This window comes from Galeopterus variegatus, unplaced genomic scaffold, assembly GCF_000696425.1.
Source record: "Galeopterus variegatus unplaced genomic scaffold, G_variegatus-3.0.2 Scaffold6989, whole genome shotgun sequence".
In the NCBI taxonomy this organism is placed as follows: domain Eukaryota; kingdom Metazoa; phylum Chordata; class Mammalia; order Dermoptera; family Cynocephalidae; genus Galeopterus; species Galeopterus variegatus.
Window position 1 is genome coordinate 68,197 of NW_007733100.1, and position 19,322 is coordinate 87,518.

Below are 19,322 nucleotides of genomic sequence, written 5' to 3' on the forward strand. Positions count from 1 at the left end.
GTATACCTTCGACTTGATGATTTCCATTCCTTTGGATATATTCCCAGCAGTGGGATAGCTGGGTCATATGGTAGATCTATCTTCAGCTGTTTGAGGAACCTCCAAACCAATCATGCACTTTTCACTCCATGAAATCAGATGGTGGATTCTCGTAGACACTCTAATACAAGATGACATTTTCATGGTTATGAAAGTTGGGATGCTGACTTATCTGCATTAGACCAAGAGAGAAGGCACACCTGTATTTCTTTTCCAAGATTTCTAGCTTGATATTTTCAAGTCAAGTTAGCAAAATCCTATTGTGGCCAAGGAAAGCACATGCTAGAAGCGATGCAATGGTGAAATGTTCCTTTGGTGCCATCATCGTAGATCGCATGTTCTAGTGGGTTGAGTGACGGTGGCGAGCATGATACTAAAAAATATTCCAAATCTACCATCATGAGTGCTTTAATAGGAAAGTGCAGGGAGTACATAGGAGGAGAAACGTAAACATTTGAGAAGCAGGAAATGTTTAGAGGTTCCTGCAGAGGCCTGAGGTTAAGATCTGATGGTCAGTTCAAGAAACTGAAAGAAGTTTAGTACAGCTGGAGGCTTAGTGCAACACAAGCAACGTGGCCAGAAATGAGCCTGAAGAGCTAAGTAGAGCCCATATCATGAAGGGGCTTATCAGCCAAATTATGGAGTTCAGCTTTGTCTTGAGAGCCACTGGGGGCCATGAAGAGCTTCAAGCAGGAAGATGATCAGGCTTCCATGTTAGACAGTTTACCCAGGCTCCGTGAGGACAGGCCATTGGGAGGATGGCTAGTTTAGGGGCTGCTGCAGCAATTCCAGAAATAGATAATTATGACATGGACCACGGTTATAGTAATGAGATGAAGAGAAGTAGACACATTAGAAAATGGTTAAGAAGATTTGTTTGGATAATATTTTGTTGGGGGCGGGGATGACAACAGAGGCAGCACCCATGGCAACAAAGTCTTTAGGTGAATCAGTTGCATCAACAGTGAAACAGGATATGCTAGAGGAGAACAGACTTCGGAGATAAATGATGAGTTGAGCTTTGTGCCCACCGAGTGTGAGGGGTCTGAGGAGCATTCAAGTAGAGATGCCCAGGAAGCAGATGGTGCTAAGGGATCGGATTTTTGTAGATGAGGTCACACAGGGAATGCACACAGAACAAGGTGAAAAGAGGGTTCACAGCAGAACTCTGGGGAACATCAACTTCTAAGGGCTGAGAAGAGGAAGTGAAGCAGTGTGAAGGGGAAACTGAGAACACAGCCAGAGAGCAGTAAGAAAACCAAAAGAGTCTGTCTTCATGGACCACAAGGAGAGGTGGCATTTAAGAAGTCACCAGTATCTAAGGCTGCAGAAAACTCAGTAAGATGAGTCCTGGGAGGGACTCATTGGATTTAATGGTGGGGAGGCTGTTGGGGAGAACGGGGCCAGAGGTTACAGGGCAGACTGCAGAGAGTAAGGTGAGGGGAGTAGAGAGTAAGAAAGTGGAGATGATGATTATACAAAATCCTTTTTTAAGAAGTTAAAGAGAGGGGAAGGAGTAGATTGGGCCGATAGGGAAAATGTGGCTGAAAGATTTGGATATTTGAGCTATGCTTTATTTTTGGTATGGCAGACTGAACTGTGTGTAAGTACAGATACAAAGAAGCAGTAGAGAAAGAGATGAAGATACAGAAGACAACAAATGGAGGATGGGCAAGGTCACCAAGGAGGCAGAAGCCCTTGGGGGCCAGATGCTAGCAGAAGGATGAGAAGGAGGAGGAGGAAGTGGCTGAGAGAAGAGCAAGGGGTGGAAGTGGATAGGTCTATAACACGGCAGCGGGGAGCTCTGGGAGTTGTCTTTGATGTTGGCCTTCTCTTTCCTGGGAAGTAGGAGGAGAGGCCATCTGCAGAGAGACACGGAGAGCAGACACGGGGAGGAGACGCAGGTGCTTGGAGCACCAAGGAGAAAGTAGCATATCAGAAATTGCCTCTCCAGAAAACAGGAGAGTAAAAGCTCAGTTGGGAACACAGGATTGCCAGGTAACATAAAGGGCCCATTAATTTATCCTGGAACCAATCTATCTTGTATAATATTCTATCCCAGTCTACAGTTACCAGATACGAAAACAAATGCCTGACAGATCTTGGGGGATGACATCATGAAATACAACATTTTGTGAAACAATTAGTTTATGAGACTTCTTCATGACCCGAGCAAAACATCCCCACAAGAATATTCCAAATTCATTAAGCAACCCCAAGAAGAGTAAATTTTTTCCCCAATATCCCGAACCTAGGAAAGTAGGGTAGACTGGCCAGTGCATGTAGCTGTTCTAACTACTAGAAAGATATTGCTCCATTAATATGATAATAATTGATTAAGTGTTTTCTGGGTTATACATTAATCCCTATGTGACTGTTTAGTATGATTACTAACATGAAGGTTCGTTAATTCTTGGGAAATGACAAAATGAAATATCTAGAGTTGCAAAACTCACCAACAGACCTAGAAGGTGGCGACTACACCAAAGATCCCACCATACCTCTTGCTTCATTTAATCTTGAAAGGTATGTTTAAAAAGACAATCACAGACTGAGTTGTTACCAAAGACATTGGTTCTGTACTGTTGTACTTTCTTTCGAAGTTGGGGGCTGTTACAACAGTGAGTTCTCTGAGCAGAAAAATCTTCAACTGGAGAACAGAAACCATATTCCTGCTCCTGGTGATGCATCTGGTTGCTAAACTTCTCAAAGGTTTTGAAACAGCTATGTTCAAGCCACTTTGGGAAAGAAACCAATAATTCCAAAGTGTCTTGAGCCCTCTTGGATCTGAAGGGAAAAGGAAAAGGAAGAGAAGCTAGGACGAGGGGAAAGGAAAGAGTATTTTGTGGAAAAATAGTCATTGGGGATCATGTTTTAGTGCCAGTTTTGTTACTTACCAGCTATGCAAATTCAAGCCTTTCAGTTGCTTCTTCATAAAAGGAGGAGCCTGGGACTGTATGATGCTTTGGCATTTAAAAGAGTGTATTTTTATTAGGAAAATTAGAGAGTTTGGACTAGGTGATATTATATTCCAAATCAATACCCACTAACAGGACTTAACTTGCCTATTGCCATGAATTATTTAGCAAGTGAGATCTTTACACTCATACTCAAAGTCTACACTAATGACCTGGTAATTATTTTAATTGATTTTCAATGAACTGTTGACTACTCCGTTGGCATACCAATAAAGTAAGAAACACTGTGAGTGCTGATTCTGTGCCTCATATTTATATCTTTCTGCTATAATTCTGAATGGAAATTGGCATACCCAAATAAATATTTTTGTGTATGTTTACTAGAATTTTATCATAGAACATTTGTAGTGCTTTAAGAAGTCCTAATTTGGGCCGAGCCTGTGGCGCACTCGGGAGGGTGCAGCGCTGGGAGTGCAGCAGTGCTCCCGCCGCGGGTTCGGATCCTATATAGGGATGACTGGTTCGCTCACAGTGCTCACTGGCTGAGCGCGGTGCGGCCGGTCTCAAAAAGGACAAAAATAAAAATAAAAATAAAAAAAAGAAGTCCTAATTTGGATTTGTGTGAACAGAGGAAAAACTCTGATATGAAATCATAGAATTTTTTTTTTCCTTTTTGTCTTTTTTACTGACCAGCAACGGGATCACAACCCTCGGTGTCGCGCCCGTACCGGGGACCAGCAACGGGATCGCAACCCTCGGTGTTGCGCCCGCACCGCACTCAGCCAGTGAGCGGGAACCGGTCTCCACATGGGATCCGAACCCCCGGCGGGAGTGCCGCTGTGCTCCCAAGCGGCGTGCTCTCCAGTGCGCCACTGGGCCGGCCCTGAAATCATAGAATTTTGAAGCTGATGGAATTTTGGAGAACATGCAATTCATTCCCTAACAGGAACTCTGAAACATGTGAACAAAAAGATTACATAATGATATTCTTAGCAGAATTATATGTGACAGCAAAAAATCAGAAACAATTTTAATGTGCATAAATTGGAGAATGAACATATAAATTGCAGCATATCCACATAATAAAATATTATCTAGCAGTTAGGTAAATGAATTAGAGCTACATATATCGGTATAAGTAAATCTTGCAAATTTACCATTGAGTGAATAAGCAAGCTGCAAAAAGTAATACACAGATAAACACCTTTTGTATAAGGCTATAGATATGAAAAAGAAATACACACATGTGTTAAAAAATTATAGAGACATGCACAGGAATGTGGTGATAGACATCAAATTTAGGATGGTTGATTACCTAAGGAAAGCAAGAAAGAAGGTATGGAAATGGAGAAGAAAAGAAACCAGAATCTGGGGGGATTAATCATTTTGTTCAAGGATACAAAACAGGTAGAAGTTAGTAGCTAGAGCTCAGTATTTTCTGCTATGAAATACTACCTCCAAAATGGAGAGCTTCTGAGACTTTATCACTATCTCCTTTAGACAGAAAATGATAGCCACCTGAAGTCTAACACTGTAGGAGATCTTAAAGGTATCTTAAAGTCATCTTGCATGATTCCTTATTCAACATTTGACTTTTCCTTACAACATGTCGGCTAAATGGTGATCCATCATTTGTTAAAAACTAAATATGCAAAAGGAAAAATAAACTTGTCCAGGTAACACATTTCTGACCTCAAAAAAGGCATTTCAGGATACTCCTAGAAAAAATCCCCACCCAACCCCAAACCAAGCACTTTAATTTCTGAAAAATCCAAAGTTACACACCAGCCTCCCTTGTCTTCCCTAGCTTAGGTGAGCTGAACTTTGGGTGTGGATTCATTCATTCAGCAAAGATTCACTGAGCATCTGCTATGTGTCAGGTGCTGTGCTAGGTGCTAGGGCATAGTACTAAACAGGCAGCATCTTGCAGTTGGTGGTGTAAAATGAAGTATAAACAGTGAAGGAGGATTGTTTTGTGCCATCTACTGCTTTATCCTCTACTGTAAGAGATGAATAGAGCTAATGGGGTCCATTATGAGGCTCCTCTGAAATTCGATAACCCTTCTCTCAGAAAGACGGCTGCTCACTGAGGGTGGGAAAGAAATTTAAGGAAGAGCAGGAACAGTATTGAATGTTGGAAGAAGTGGATCCAGGGACCTAAACACTTGCTGGGGCTCTCTGCTCCTCTCTTCTTGTCTACTTTTCTTCACTCTCTCTCTACAGCCTAGCATCTTCAGCTGCTTTGGTCCACATGGTGGAAAGCAGCTGTGAGGCTTCTGAGCTTTACGTTGTATAGTCCAAGCATTCAGGCTCATACTCAAGGTCTTAAAACCAAAATCCAAGAAAGGGAATTATTGGCCAAGCTTGGGTCAGCCACCCATTCCCTGGTCTACTAATTTCCTGCGACCAATGGCATGTGTATACTAAGAATGCTGGGTCTAGTGTTGGCCGGGTACTTGACAATTGACCAAATAAAGGGTTACATTGTCATATGGCAGTTCCTGGTACAACTTTGTAGATAGTGTGGGAGAGGAGGAGCAGTCCCAAAAGAAATGGAGGCTGAGTCAAAGGCATTATTGTTTGCATGTGCTCAAGACATATTTGGAGAACAAATGCATTTGGTGAATTACTAGATTTTTAAAAAATCTATGTTGATGGGATTGATTCTGTTGCAAAGCTTGGCTGCTGAATGTTATTCAATTTCAGAAGAGTTTAAGCAACTTGACATCCATTACTCCTTCAGTTCTGGGGCCTGGGGCAAAAGCAAGGGATAGCACATGAGAACACAGGAGACTTGGAGAGCTGGGGTAGAGAGTTAAGACAGAGTCCATGGGGAGAATGGAGTTATGGGTGTGTGGGTGAATAAGAGTAAACACTGAATTTGGGGGGTGCTAGGGTACCTGGTGAAGTGGGGGTTGAAATCAGCACCTGGAAGGGAGAGGCAGCTGCAGGTATAATGGCCACTAACTTATAAGTTCCCTGCCCTCTGGAAGCTTCCATTTTACTGGGAGAAGAAGTCCATATGAAAGTAAACAAAAATAATTATTACAGATTGTGATGAGTGCCACAAGGTGAATTGTTATCAACAATGAAACAGGTGCTGTGAAAGAAAACATCAGGGGACATTTACTTTTTATAGGACATTCAGGGAAGGTGACATTGAAGCTGTACCCTGAAGAATCACAAAAAACCAGCAATAGAAATAGCCAGGGAAATGTGTTCCAGGAAGAGGGAATAGATAAAACAAAGGCCCTGGCCTGGAAAAAAATCACACACAGGAAGACGGGGTATGGCGGCGTCCAGAGGTGGGCACCTGTGTCCATTTGATTGAAACATGTTTGCCATGCTCATTGAAATCAGAGGAAGAAATTCAAATGAGTGACTTCTTAAAGAAAAGTAACTTTCTTTCCCTGAGTATAGGATTGGCAATAAACATAAAGTCCTTCCATGTTAAAAATGGCTTTGTTCTCATTCAGGCATATAAAAATACCCTGAAAGAAAATATAATTTCAATACGGCAACAACACAATCAGGATGAACAGCCTGATCTTGGAGGAAAAGAATACACTCTGTCATCAAAGGGGCTTGGGAGTAAAGAATTATACCAATCTGGTCTAGAAACAAGCCATCACATGCCAAAAATATGCTCTTGTGTAGAGAGAAAAAAGCACACTTAGCTTAAAAAAAAAGCAAATGAGATGAAGTCTCCTTCCAAACTCCAGAAGCACAGAGGCCAGTTTTCTAGTGAGGACCAGAATCTGTTATCTGAGAAAAAGCAATAAGGTGGCTTTGCTTTGCCTGAAATTGGAGGCTTGCAGCTACTACCTTTCACTTTCAAACAGACGGGGGAGGGTTAAAATACATCCAGGACTACTGATGTCTGTGGTGCTTTTGAAAGAGAAAAAAAAGTAAAAGTAGCCATTAATAATAGCATGCAGGATTTGAATAGAACCCTGACCTAAAGCAAGTTCACATCACTGACCAAAAAGAACATACTGGTCAGGCAAAGTACATTTGGGACCAGAGTCCGTCAGAACCTGGATTGATGAGTTTTGAAAAGGTGGGGCTATAGCTATTTGATTCATTCATAGGCTAGCAGTGGTAATTCACACCTAAACGATTGACCCTAGATGCTAATGCTGGATTAAATTCATTCATCAGTACTTTGATACAAATCAGAAAGAAACTGTTAGAAATCAGAAAAAAATGTCTAATTAGAGATATAAAAGGAAAGTCAAAAAAGCTTTTTGGTTCTGGGGAGATGTTGGCCAAAGGATACAAAATTTCAGTTAGACAGAAGGAATATAAGATCTATTGTCCATCATTGTGACTACAGTTAATAACAATACATTGTATATTTGAAAATTGAGAAGAGAGTAGATTTTAAGCAGCTTCACAGCAAAAAAAAAAAAGATAAGCATGTGACTTAATGAATACATTAAGTGGCTTGATTTGACCATTCCACAATGTATATGTCTATCAAGGCACCATGCCATGCCCCATAAATATATATACAATTTTTACTTGTCAGTTAAGAAAATTAAAAAATTGAAAGCAAAGCAAAGCAGGCATGGGACAAAGTGCTTTAGAGAAAAGGAAGGCAGTAGCAAGCCACTTTATACTGAGAACAAATACTTGTTTGGGGAGAGTGTATTTTTCTGACTGACTGCTGGGTCATCTGGTTAGTGCTGCGGTAATACTTGTTGGGTTGAGACATTACTTTGTCAGTCTCATTTTATTTTTCAACTCTTTACAGCTTGGAGCCTGCCTGGGTCAAAATGGAGATCTCAGAAATAATGTTATTTACACTCTTTCTCCTCCTCTGTCAGTATAATAGATATTAGAATGACAACTTTTTTTCCTTCTTGAAGTACATACCTTGTAGATGAGTGTGGGGCAAGAGAAAATGTCAATGGATCAGCAAACGTCAGTTGATCTAGGTCATTGGTTCACAAGCTTGGCTACATATTAGATTTGCCTAAGGAGATTTAAAAAGTCCCCATGCCCAGGCCACACTCCTGCTAAATTAGCATCTCTGGGGAAGGCACCAGCACCAGAATCAGCATCTCTGTGTGTGAAGCAGGCATCAGTGTTTTTTAAACTTCCTGGTCCTTCTGCTGTGCAGTGATTGACAATCTCTGCTGTGCTAAAATGCAGATTCTGGTTCAGCAGGCCCATGAGGTGCTGAGATTCTGCACTTCCCACAAGCTCCCAGGTGAGGCTGCTGCTTCCTCTGCCCTCCACATTTTGAGTGGCGATGCTCCAGATCAGGGCTTCTCAAAACGTGATCCCTGGGTCTACAGCATCAGCCTCACCAGGGATCTTGTCAGAAATGCAAATTCTTGGGCCTCATCCCAGACCTAATGAATCAGTAACTCTGGGGGTGGAGCCCAGCCATATGTTTCAATAAAACCTCCAGGTGATTCTGAGGTACACTGAAGTTTTGAGGATCACTGCTGGATAAGAGTTTTAAGTTTTCTTCAGGGTTAGTCTTACGTGAGGCAAGAAGGAGAGATCCCAGAGTTTATCCAAAGCAATGGTGCTATGGATTGAATGTCCCCCCCTCAAACTCACTGAAGCTTGAAATATGTCCCCCAAGTTTTATGTATTAGAAACTTGGCCCCCACTTTGACTGTTGGGAGGGTGGGAAATCCTATTATGGTAATTGAAAGGTGGGGGCCTTGAAGAGGTGATTGGATTGTAGGACAGTGCAGTAGTGAATGGATTAATAATGGCGATCAGGGGCGTGGTTCTAAGGGCTTTAAAAGGAGAGTGAAGGAGGAGGTCTCTTGCTCTCTCTGCTCCATCATTTTCTGCCATGTGAGACCCCTGGGTCACTATCACCACCACCAAGGCCTTCACCAAATGTGCTCCCTGGACTTTGGACTTCCCAGCCCCTGAAACTATAAGCAATAAACTTCATTTTATAAATTACCCAGTTCCAAGTATTTTGTTATAGCAATAGAAATGGACTAATACAAATGGAGAAGGCTTATGACAAGGATACTTGTGAAAATAAGAGATCAGGCTTCACAGGAGCCCAGGAAGATGTACAACCAGGATATATGTGACAAGCCATCATGGCACAGCTAGGCATCCCAGGAACTGGATGTGCCCAGAGCACAGGATATTACTCAGCATCTGGAATGACGGACCAGGCTTACTCTGCTGGCACAATGGCAGGAGTTCACTGTTTCTTCCTCTACCTCAGACTTTGTAGGATTAAATGAGATAACAGGTGTGACATGTTCGGAGCATTTCCTGGGACCCAATAACTGCTCCAAAAATAAAGCTGCTATTATTATAAAAAAAGGTACTGAGTTTAAAGTAATCATGTAAAAATATATCAATAAGTAGGTAAAAAATTATTGGTCCATGGGCCGGCCCGGTGGCGCACTGCTATAGTGCGCCGCTTGGGAAGTGCGGCGGCGCTCCCGCCAAGGGTTCGGATCCCACATACAGACTGACCGCTCACTGGCTGAGCGAGGTGCGGGGGCAACACCGAGGGTTGCGATCCCGTTGCCGGTCCCGGTCCGGTACGGGCGCGACACTGAGGGTTGCGATCCGTTGCCGGACACAAAAAAAGACAAAAAGGAAAAAAAAAAAAATTATTGGTCCTGAAGAGAAATGCTCAGAAGTTGTTCAGATAGATTCTTATACACCCAGGGAACGATTTCTGTTTGGAATGGTTATACCTAACTTGATTCTGGAAAATCTCAGAAAAACAAATCATAAATTATTAAATTATTGATTTTTACTGCCTTGTGTATTTAAAAATATGTGTACATAACTCTTTACTACTTGATAGGGAATTTTGCTAGATATTTGTATTTCTAACACAACTTACATACAAGGATAGCGTACACTATGTTTTAAAAGGAATATAGAGTAAGTGTTATGGTTCAGGCAAGAAAATCATCTTTTTCTTTTTTTTTTTTCCCCTTTTTGTCTTTTTTCGTGTCTGGCAATGGACCGCAACCCTCAGTGTTGCGCCCGTACCGGACCGGGACCGGCAACGGGATCGCAACCCTCGGTGTTGCCCCCGCGCCTCGCTCAGCCAGTGAGCGGGAACCGGTCTGTATGTGGGATCCGAACCCTCGGCGGGAGCGCTACCGCGCTCCCAAGCGGTGCACTGTAGCAGTGCACCACCGGGCCGGCCCGAAAATCATCTTTTTCATGAAATGGTTAAGAAATCCGGGGTTTCATTCTCCTTGAAAATGACCTGACTATGTGATGCAAGAAAGATGAGCCTCATGAAGTGTCAGGGGTATACCTAGAGTGAGTTGTTAAGCAGAAGTTAAGAAGCATGTTCTATCTGAATACATGGAGCTTTCTGAGGATGTTTCTGTAAAGTCAAATGGGTGGTAATGAATTTGTTGTCTCTAGGAATTTTCATACACAGTCTGCATGGTCATTTGGCCGGGATGTTGGAAAACCAAGCAAATTGTTACTTATCCACCCACACAACAATACTACTGAGCTCCATATGAGGCTCATGCTTTGGAAGGCGGATACTGAGGTAAGTTGGTCAGACAAGGTCTCTGTCCGCAGGAAGCTCATACACTAGTGAAAGATACAAACAATAAATAAGTCAACTGATAATTAAACAAGACAATTGCTGATTGTGATAATCTCTCTGAAGGAAATAACTAAGAGAGATAGAGAGAGAGACTGGTTGACTGTGGAGGTGATTAAAGGTGGTGACATTTGTGCTAAACCCTGACAGGCGAGTGGCAGGAGATGAGCCTCCCAGGCTTCTGAAAGCATGAGGTGCAGAGTCAGGAAGGCCTTGGCATGGTGGGGGGATAGAGGCAGTGCTGGGAAGCACCGTGAGTGGACGGAGGAGGAGGCTGGGGAGGAAGGCAGGGGCTAGAGCCACACAGCTGGAAGTTTCTGTTTAAGGGAATGAGATATCATTGAAAAGTTTTCAATAGGGAAGTGGTGTAATCGGATTTGGTCTTGACCCTGGTTTATTGCACATGCAAAACGGTTATGCACCACACCTTTTGGTTTTTGTTCTATTTGGCAGTGAGATCCTACCTAGAGCAAGAGTACCAAATTGCAAATTTAAACAGGGGCTAGTGGAAAAAATGAGCCATCCTTGTGACTGGTCTTGAATCGGCCCTCATTATCGCTGCATCTTTCCCACAGACCTCCATTCTGCTTTGGTCTGTCCTCTGTGCCTGCTAACCCCACACCCCATCCCTGTCCCACTCCTTCTAGCACTTCTATCTGGTCAGCAGTTCTATCACTGACATCTGACTGGGCTCTTTCTCCTGGTCATTATATCTCCAACTCATTATTTTGCCCCATAATGGAGGGTCTGTCTCTTTTTGTCACAATAGGCTGTCCTTTTGTACCAATGTCTTAGCCTGACTCAGGACCATTTTCTCCCTTACAATCCATGAGATTATAATCTTCTTGAGAAAAAGGATTATATCTGGCTCACTATTACATCCCTGTATTCACATAGGGCTTGATACCTCTGACTGTTAAGTACTCAAGAAATACTGGAGAATGAATGCTCTGACCTTGGAGGCAGCTTGTATAGACATGAGATGCTCCTGGACAATGACCCCCTCTGTACTCAATCCTGTCATTCTCCTTCTAGTGTCTACACTGGGAACCAGAATGACTCTGTGCCAGTTAGACTCTCCCAACTGTTTTAACCAGAGCTGACACTAAGCCTTTTTTCTTTTACTTTCTTTCTCCTTAATCAGCCAAGGCACAAGCTTGGGTATAATTCAGTTTTCCTGAATTGTGCTGAGTTTTATTTGTGACAACTCAGAAAAAGCAAGTCTGCAGATGGTCTGCATCAGTTCTAGGATGATAAGAAGAGCTCATATTCCTGGGCACAGCTGCTTGCCAGGCACCATGCTGAGTGCTTTGCAAGCATTATCGCCTTGAATCTTCACTGCAACCCTACGTGGAAACCAGCATCGTCCTCATTTTACAGATGAGGAAACTGAAGCTTAGAGAGGCTAAGAAATTTGCTCCGTGTCACAAAGCTAACAAGTAGGAGATCTGATAACTGGAAAACTTCAAGATCTTTCTAACTGGAAAACTCGTACTCTTAACAACCACAAAAAAAATTTATAAAATAAAATTCACAATAACACATCAACATATTGACAATTAACACAAAGAAATGGATGAATTAATTGATGACGGTACAGAAAAATGGGTGGTATTATGGAGCTCTGTTGCATAATTGGTTAGATATTAATTCTCTGTCACACATTTTTCCTCTTTGTCTCCCAAAAAACATCTCTCTTAATAATCCTTTATTACTATATCAGAGCATAGTTAAGATTTTTTTTTTTTGGTAATTCCAAAGCATTTTATTTCCAAGAAGTCTTAGAAAAATAGTCTGTATCTTAAGATTTTAAAGGCTTCAAATAAAAGTATAGAGAAAACCTGAGTTCTCATATACAACTGAGATGTAGATGAGATTGAAACAATTGAGACTGTAGAAACCTGCATTACTTATAGAACCAAAACCAGCTCATCTTCCAAAGTTCTTTGAGTAATTCTTCTAAAGTGCCCAAAATACAAATTTTCCAATTTTTAACTTAACATCAAAGCACATATTCATCTATTTTCTGATTTAAAAAGAGATTGTCTTTAAAAATGCCTGATGTTATTTAAAACACATAAAATACATAGGTACCTATCTCCTTAGAAAATGGCAGAATTACAACCCCGGGCACTAGCCTATTATAAAGCAAAACTGCAGCTAAAAATTTTCTTGAATAATAATATGGTTCTTCTTAAGTGAAATAGTTATCTAAAGGAAACATGATTTTAACATTTATGCTCTTTGTCATAAGTAGTTTGTGAGATATTACATAATTCATTTAAAATATATTGAAAATCAGAGAAAGCACTTCTAGCAAACCACAAATAAAATTTAAGGGAATGGTAAATGTTTTACCAGTTGATCTCAACCAAGGAAAATAATTTTCTAACACTTGGGAAAATGATGAACCCAAATTATGATCCTAACTTGTAAAAGAGGTTACACATCTATGTATTTGTGTATTACTTAATTTATCAGTTTCGGTGATTTTAAAACATCTATAGTGATACTACTGCATATATTATATGTCTATCTTATCCACTGTTTTGGTTAGGATACTCTTTTAGGGTTCATGGGGAATAGGAAAACTTGAGTATGGGTCATACTTTGAAAACTCTTAACTTTGCACCTATGGGCAAGTCACTTAAACTTTCTGAGTCTTCATTGCTTCATCTGTGCTATAGAGGAATGATATTTACCTTTTCCTCTCACAGAGGTGATACATTGGGTAGAGGCACGGACCTCGTAGTGCATAGTGGCCCAACCTGAGTCAAATCTGCTTTTCCTGTACATGCGAGGCTAAGTCCCTTACCCCCTAGAGTCTCAGTTCCCTCATTTGTAAATTTAGAGTATATCACCCTCCTAGTAAGATATAACCAGGAGTAGAGAAAACTTATTGAAAATTTGGCACTTATTAAGCTCTCAATCAATGGTAGCTATTGGTGCTTACAGATAAATTTTGTAACCTGCATTTTATATGTAGGATGTTATTATATGACTTGACCGCTTTCTCAGATATCTATAGTTTCTTACTAGCAGACTAAACCACATTTCTCCCATATGAATATGTTCTCCTTTGTGTATTGGAGTCTTGCTGTGATATACTTCTTATAAGATTTATTATGAGGCCACGATATCAGCAAATGTCCTGATAATGAGGGCTTTTTGATTCTTCCTCTTTTGCTATATTCTAGTCTGTAGTCTGCAGTGAGTTTTCAATCTATTCATTCATTCTTTTATTCATTCATTTAACAAACATCTCTTAAAGGCTTACTATGTGACAGGATCTATGTTACGAGTTATATTTCAGGAGGGACTAGACTGTAATTTTATCATGGGTAGTTTCATTAAATATTATGTTTATGATAAATTATTTCTGTAACATAAAAATGGTAACATAATATTATAGTTTATGTAAAGTATAATGGAAATTAACAATACATTCTAACAATGTTACATATTCTCCAAAAAATAATTACACACAACCTTTTTTACAAGGGTTATCATATAAATTAAATAAATCCAGTGTCTGTGAGGATAAACCAAAGAAAGGAATGTAAAAATGGGAACATTTTTAAATTTCATACTTATGATTCAGTATGAAATCATCTTTCAGATTCTTAAGGGCTTTATAGCTAGAATAACTTTAAGACAGGCCACAACTGGAGACAATTAAGAAACTGTTCTTCTGTTTCTACTTTATTTTCCTTAACAGCCATAAGCCATAGCTTACTGCTTCCATAAGAAAACAACAGAATTTCACAACAGGTATATGTATAAACTTCTAGGATGTTCTAAGACATTTCCTTTAATAGCACTATTATCATTATAAATATAATCCATTTTAATAGTAATTCAATGCCTCCAATGTGCAGCAATTGCACACTGCATGATGAAAGTGCAAGATGAGTATATCAGGAATTGGCAAACCATTGCCTGTGAACCAAATATGGCTCACCACCTGTTTTTGTAAATAAAGTTTTATTGGAACACAGCCTGGTCCATTTGTTTATATGTAATCTATGGCTGCTTTTGTGACCCACTGGCAGAGTTGAGTAGTAGTGATAGAAATGGTGTGCCCTGTAAAGCCTAAAATATTTACTGTCTAGTCCTTTACAGAAAAGATTTGCCGACCCCTGCTTTATAGCAAAGGTATTAAAGAATATCTACACCAGTTATGAGTATCATCACAAAAATTAAGAAGGTATTAAAAGAGAGGTTGCTGTATATTTGGCTCCTTTTAGGCTTCTGCCTGATGCTCAGTGGATGCACGAGAGGTAGGATAAATGCTACACTTTTGAGTAGACAAATTCTCTGCAAGCAGTCTTTGCTGTGCTAACAGTGTACTGCTGCTTCCCACTGAGATAACAAAAATTCCAAGTGTTAAGCCATGAAGCAGGTGCCCACTAGAATTATATAATCGTCCTTTCTTTTAGGAGCTGGGAATTTTAGTTTGTGACTCATTTTTTTGGTTGTTGGATATATTGTGATTTTCTATATATGAGGGTACTTCAAAAACTTCATGGAAAGATTCTTACTATCTTTTAATTTTATTTTTCTATGAACTTTTGGAAGTACCCTCATGTCTATAAACATCACAGCTTATTTAATTGAAAATGGCTATTGTTGTTATAATTAAAACAGAATAAAGTTTATGTGTTACCTGTATGTTGTTCTTCCATCCAGACTTGCAAATACATGAAGAGGAGAAGCCCAGCTACTCCAAATATCAGCACAGAGAGGAAGACTTGTTTGGGGTTCATGACCAGTTCAGATGGCTGCATTTCTACTCATTCCTGAATCTGAAGATCACATAATTTGTTTTCCTATAATGCTTCAATCCGTTCTTGTTTTCTTAAGGGCCCATTCCATAAAGTAGCCTAGAATTAAAAAAAAAAATCCATACTGTACATGTCTGACAACATTTATTCCCAACAATGGTATAAATATGCAGCATATCAACAACACTGAAGACTTACACATGCTGAAACGCTCTGAAGACAGAAAAGACTATGGTAGATGTCCTTAGAATGGCAATTTTCTATTGTATACTCTTACCTTATCTAAGGAATGTATTATCCTACAGTTAATAAGTAACACGCTAACATCTAATTAGGTACAGTTTGGCCAGACTTAAGCTCACCTGTACTGTAAAGAGTAAAGTAAGGTTTGGGTTACCTTAAAATGATTGCAAGGAGGAAGAACTACAGAGTGGTTTGATAAACAATGGGTTTTGAAAAACATGATAGTAAAACTTAGAGAAAAATAACTTCATATCTTAAAAATATATAAAATTCAAAAATGGAGGATTTAATCTATCATTTGCCTCTCATATAAAAGTAACAGATTTCTCCAACTGAAAGGGTACATTTAAAATCCTTCAGAGGCATAAAAGGATAGAAATTAAAAGGTTCAAGGACCCCTCTCACAATAACACGGGATTACTGAAATCTACCTTAGATTAAAGAAATATACCTCAGTAATAAAAGGTTTTTATTTTTAAAAAATACTGAAATGACTTTTTTTTTTTAGAAAAATCTCATTTAATGTAATCTTAGTCTTTTACTTTTTTTAAAGTCACCCCACTTTTGAGAGTCTGATGAAAATGTTAACCCTCTCCTTAGAGAAATATAAACACACACAAAATCTGGTACAAAATGCCACTGTGTTCATGTACCTTCATCAAAACCCAAGTTAAGAATTCCTCTGCCCTGTGAACTGCCGTACAAGCAGGCAGTAACTTGCATGGTGATCTCACCTGTTTAGCAGCCAGATGATTGGGCCAAGGTCACAACTCTGTATCTAAGGCTGGCCAGAGTCCTTGGCCACAGACTACCCCTCCTCCAGGTGAGCTGAATAAATGCTTCTTCAATGTGAAGACATCACACACATTACTCTGTCTAAAAAATATCTTTTATTGCCAATATGTCTCAAAATCTTCAAGGTGAGTCTTTGAGGGACAATATTGGTTTAGCCTGTTTAAGAGGTGTTTGGTGGGGTTCCAGTTAAAAGTTAAAAACTGCTGTGGGAAATTGCTAGGCTGGTTAAAGAATAATATTTAGCTGCTCTTGGCAAAACCAATTTTCATACAAACAGGCTTCAGAGGTAATGTTTGAGGTCAGAATTAGAAGCGAATGTATGAAAGGAATTAGAATAATCTGATTAGAAAAAAGGCCACCAAATAGTTAAAAGTTTTTATGCAGGATAAGAAAATAGTCGTATCATAAATACTTATTTTTCTTTATATGTTAACTATTACCTGGAGGGACCAGATTAAGAGCCGTGGTTGTCAGTGTCACCTGAGAGGCTTTCTCAAATCCACTTCTGAGTCCCCTGAGGAAGGGGCCACTATTAACATTTTCACCCGTGCTTTTGAGGATTTCAAGGATTTTCTTGATTTGGGTAGTAAAGAAAGTTCTTAAATAAGTAGAAGAACTGAGAGTAGTATCATACTGCTTATTTGATGGTTGATTCTTTGCTCTTATGTTGAATCAAAACTAAAATATTATGGCTTCCAAATATATGTAACGAAGAACATTTCCCAAGGGAGATTTGTAATTTGAGGTGTTCTAAGATTGAATCCCTCAAGGGAAGCTATGAAAAGAAGCCAGCTTTCTCTTCTCTTGAAGCTGCAGTTAAACAATGAACAGACGTAATTCCTGGGTACATAAGAAGATTTAGAAAGGAGGAAACCAGTTAAACAAAATCTACTAGCAACAAAGAAATAGTTGTTTACAAGAAGAAAGAGACTTTTACAATCTGTCTACATAATTAGAACTTATCTCAGAAGAGAAAGGATAGAAGAAAACTTATAAATCAGAATAGAGCCACAAACCTGTGGAAATGGTGGGTGTGAGAGCCTAAAGAAGTACTCCTTGCGGGTTTGCAGAGGAAAATTATTACCTACAATGCTGGAAAAAGATTAAGAATTTGCCCTTCCTTTCTTCGGGAAATGTTGCTATACTCTGACATATCCTCCTGGGTAAAAAGGCAGTAGAAAACCCATAATTGTTATTATGGCAGATGGGAGTAGGATTGAGTGATTAAAGCCACAAGGCAGAAAGGCAATCTGGTGTCAAATGGAGAGACACATTTGATTTTCTCCCATCTCAGTCCATTAACCCAACGTTAGCGTTAGGAAATGGCTCTCATTAAACAAAGGTGAGGCCGTAGGAACTGCAGGGTTGCTTTAAGCAAACCCGAAGGTCAGTTGCAATGGGAAAACGCACCTTTTTGGGGATCATATATTTACCTCCAAGCCTGTGGGAAAAGTGCAGACTACTGGAGATTGAAATTACTCAGAATAATGCTGTTTTATGTACAAGCATTATATGACATTTCTACAGCCAAAGGCTTCCTGTATTTTGTGCAACTCCTTTCTCTCCCTACTCATAAACACAGTATCTTGGATCTAATAGGTGCTTAACAGCTTGTTGCAGTGAACTAAATTTGGAGCTCTGATAACAAAATAAAGGTAATTGATGAATTTTATAGTTGTGTATGGAAATCCTTAGTCCTAACCTCCAAGGAGATACATGGATTATTAAAATACTGAAAGCTAGGGCCTACTTTTTTTGTTAAAAAGATTTATTTTTATTTGCATATCCTATTGATTTATCTCTAACAATGACAAGATATTTATTTCACTCCATTATTTCTTTTCCAACACTTAAAAAAATTATTCTTTTAAAGGGCTGGCCAGTGAGCTCAGTTGGTTAGAGTGCAGTGCTGATTTCACCAAGGCCCAGGGTTCAATCCCTGTACTGGCCAGCTGCCAAAAAATTTTTTAAAAATATGCTTTTAAATAACCATGGCTATCAACAGAAGTATTTTGGGACCTAGAAATAGCAATAAATTACTAGCAAGAGGCAATTTACACTTTAAAAAAAGGATTAGGAGTTGCCCAGTTCGGTAGAAGTTTACAATTTTATGGAGAGAAGGGTGGGGTTTAAGGCCCAGGGTTCAATCCCTGTACTGGCCAGCTGCCAAAAAATTTTTTAAAAATATGCTTTGAAATAACCATGGCTATCAACAGAAGTATTTTGGGACCTAGAAATAGCAATAAATTACTAGCAAGAGGCAATTTACATTTTAAAAAAAGAATTAGGAGTTGCCCAGTTCGGTAGAAGTTTACAATTTTATGGAGAGAAGGGTGGGGTTTGGGGGGAAGGTCAGTTTGGATCAAACGATGCAGGCAGTTTGGTCTAGAAGAAACCCAGAGGCAGGGGACTGCTCGTCCCCAGCCTGCACCCTCCATTGGACCTCAGCAGTCCATGCGTCTCCCTGTCCCATAGCAGCTACGCCTCTCTCTCTCTCTCTCTCTCTCTCTCTCTCTCTCTCTCTCTCTCGCCCTCTAAGCAAGTAGAGACCACCAGCGATGAGCTCCCACAGTTCACTTCTCGCCCCTGTCTGTCCCCATCCACACATCTTTTTCTCTGTCTCTTCACTCTTGCCTCCATCTTTTCCAGGGGGAGAAGATGTAACCGGGATCAGAAGTTGTGTGGGGACCAAAAAATTGTAACTCTTTGTTTTATTTTGATTTTTTTTTTTACTTTTCTGGTTTCCACATCTATGAATTTTCTGTTTATATCTCTTGCCCATTTTTCTTATTGATTGGTAGTTCTTTATGTACTTTGGATAATAATTCTTTGTATAGGCATTACAAAAATCTTCCTTCCTTCCTTCCCTTCCTCTCTCCCTCTCTCCCTCTCTCCCTCCCTCCGTCCCTCCCTTCCTTTCTCCCTGTGTTGGTATGGTTGTTTTATTATACAGAAGTTTTAGATCAG

At 39.9% G+C, this 19,322-nt stretch overlaps 1 protein-coding gene across 1 annotated transcript; it reads right to left on the reverse strand.

Annotated features, from left to right (window-relative positions):
* Positions 1–164: 164 nt before the first annotated feature.
* LOC103606961 (carbohydrate sulfotransferase 9-like) lies at positions 165–15,399 on the reverse strand. Its single transcript, XM_008591524.1, has 2 exons — positions 15,200–15,399; positions 165–211 (listed from the first exon to the last, which is right to left on the reverse strand). The coding sequence occupies exons 1-2, from the start codon at positions 15,318–15,320 to the stop codon at positions 186–188; spliced, it is 147 nt and encodes a 48-aa protein (XP_008589746.1). The 5' UTR covers positions 15,321–15,399; the 3' UTR covers positions 165–185.
* Positions 15,400–19,322: the final 3,923 nt, after the last annotated feature.

What these genes read in the sequence shown, in the direction of transcription:
- LOC103606961 (XM_008591524.1), bottom strand. Translation starts at nt 15,320, where the DNA reads ATGCAGCCATCTGAACTGGTCATGAACCCCAAACAAGTCTTCCTCTCT. An exon ending in GATGGAAGAACAACATACAG is followed by an intron (nt 212 to 15,199) that starts GTAACACATAAA and finishes GGTCTAATGCAG; the next exon opens with ATAAGTCAGCATCCCAACTT.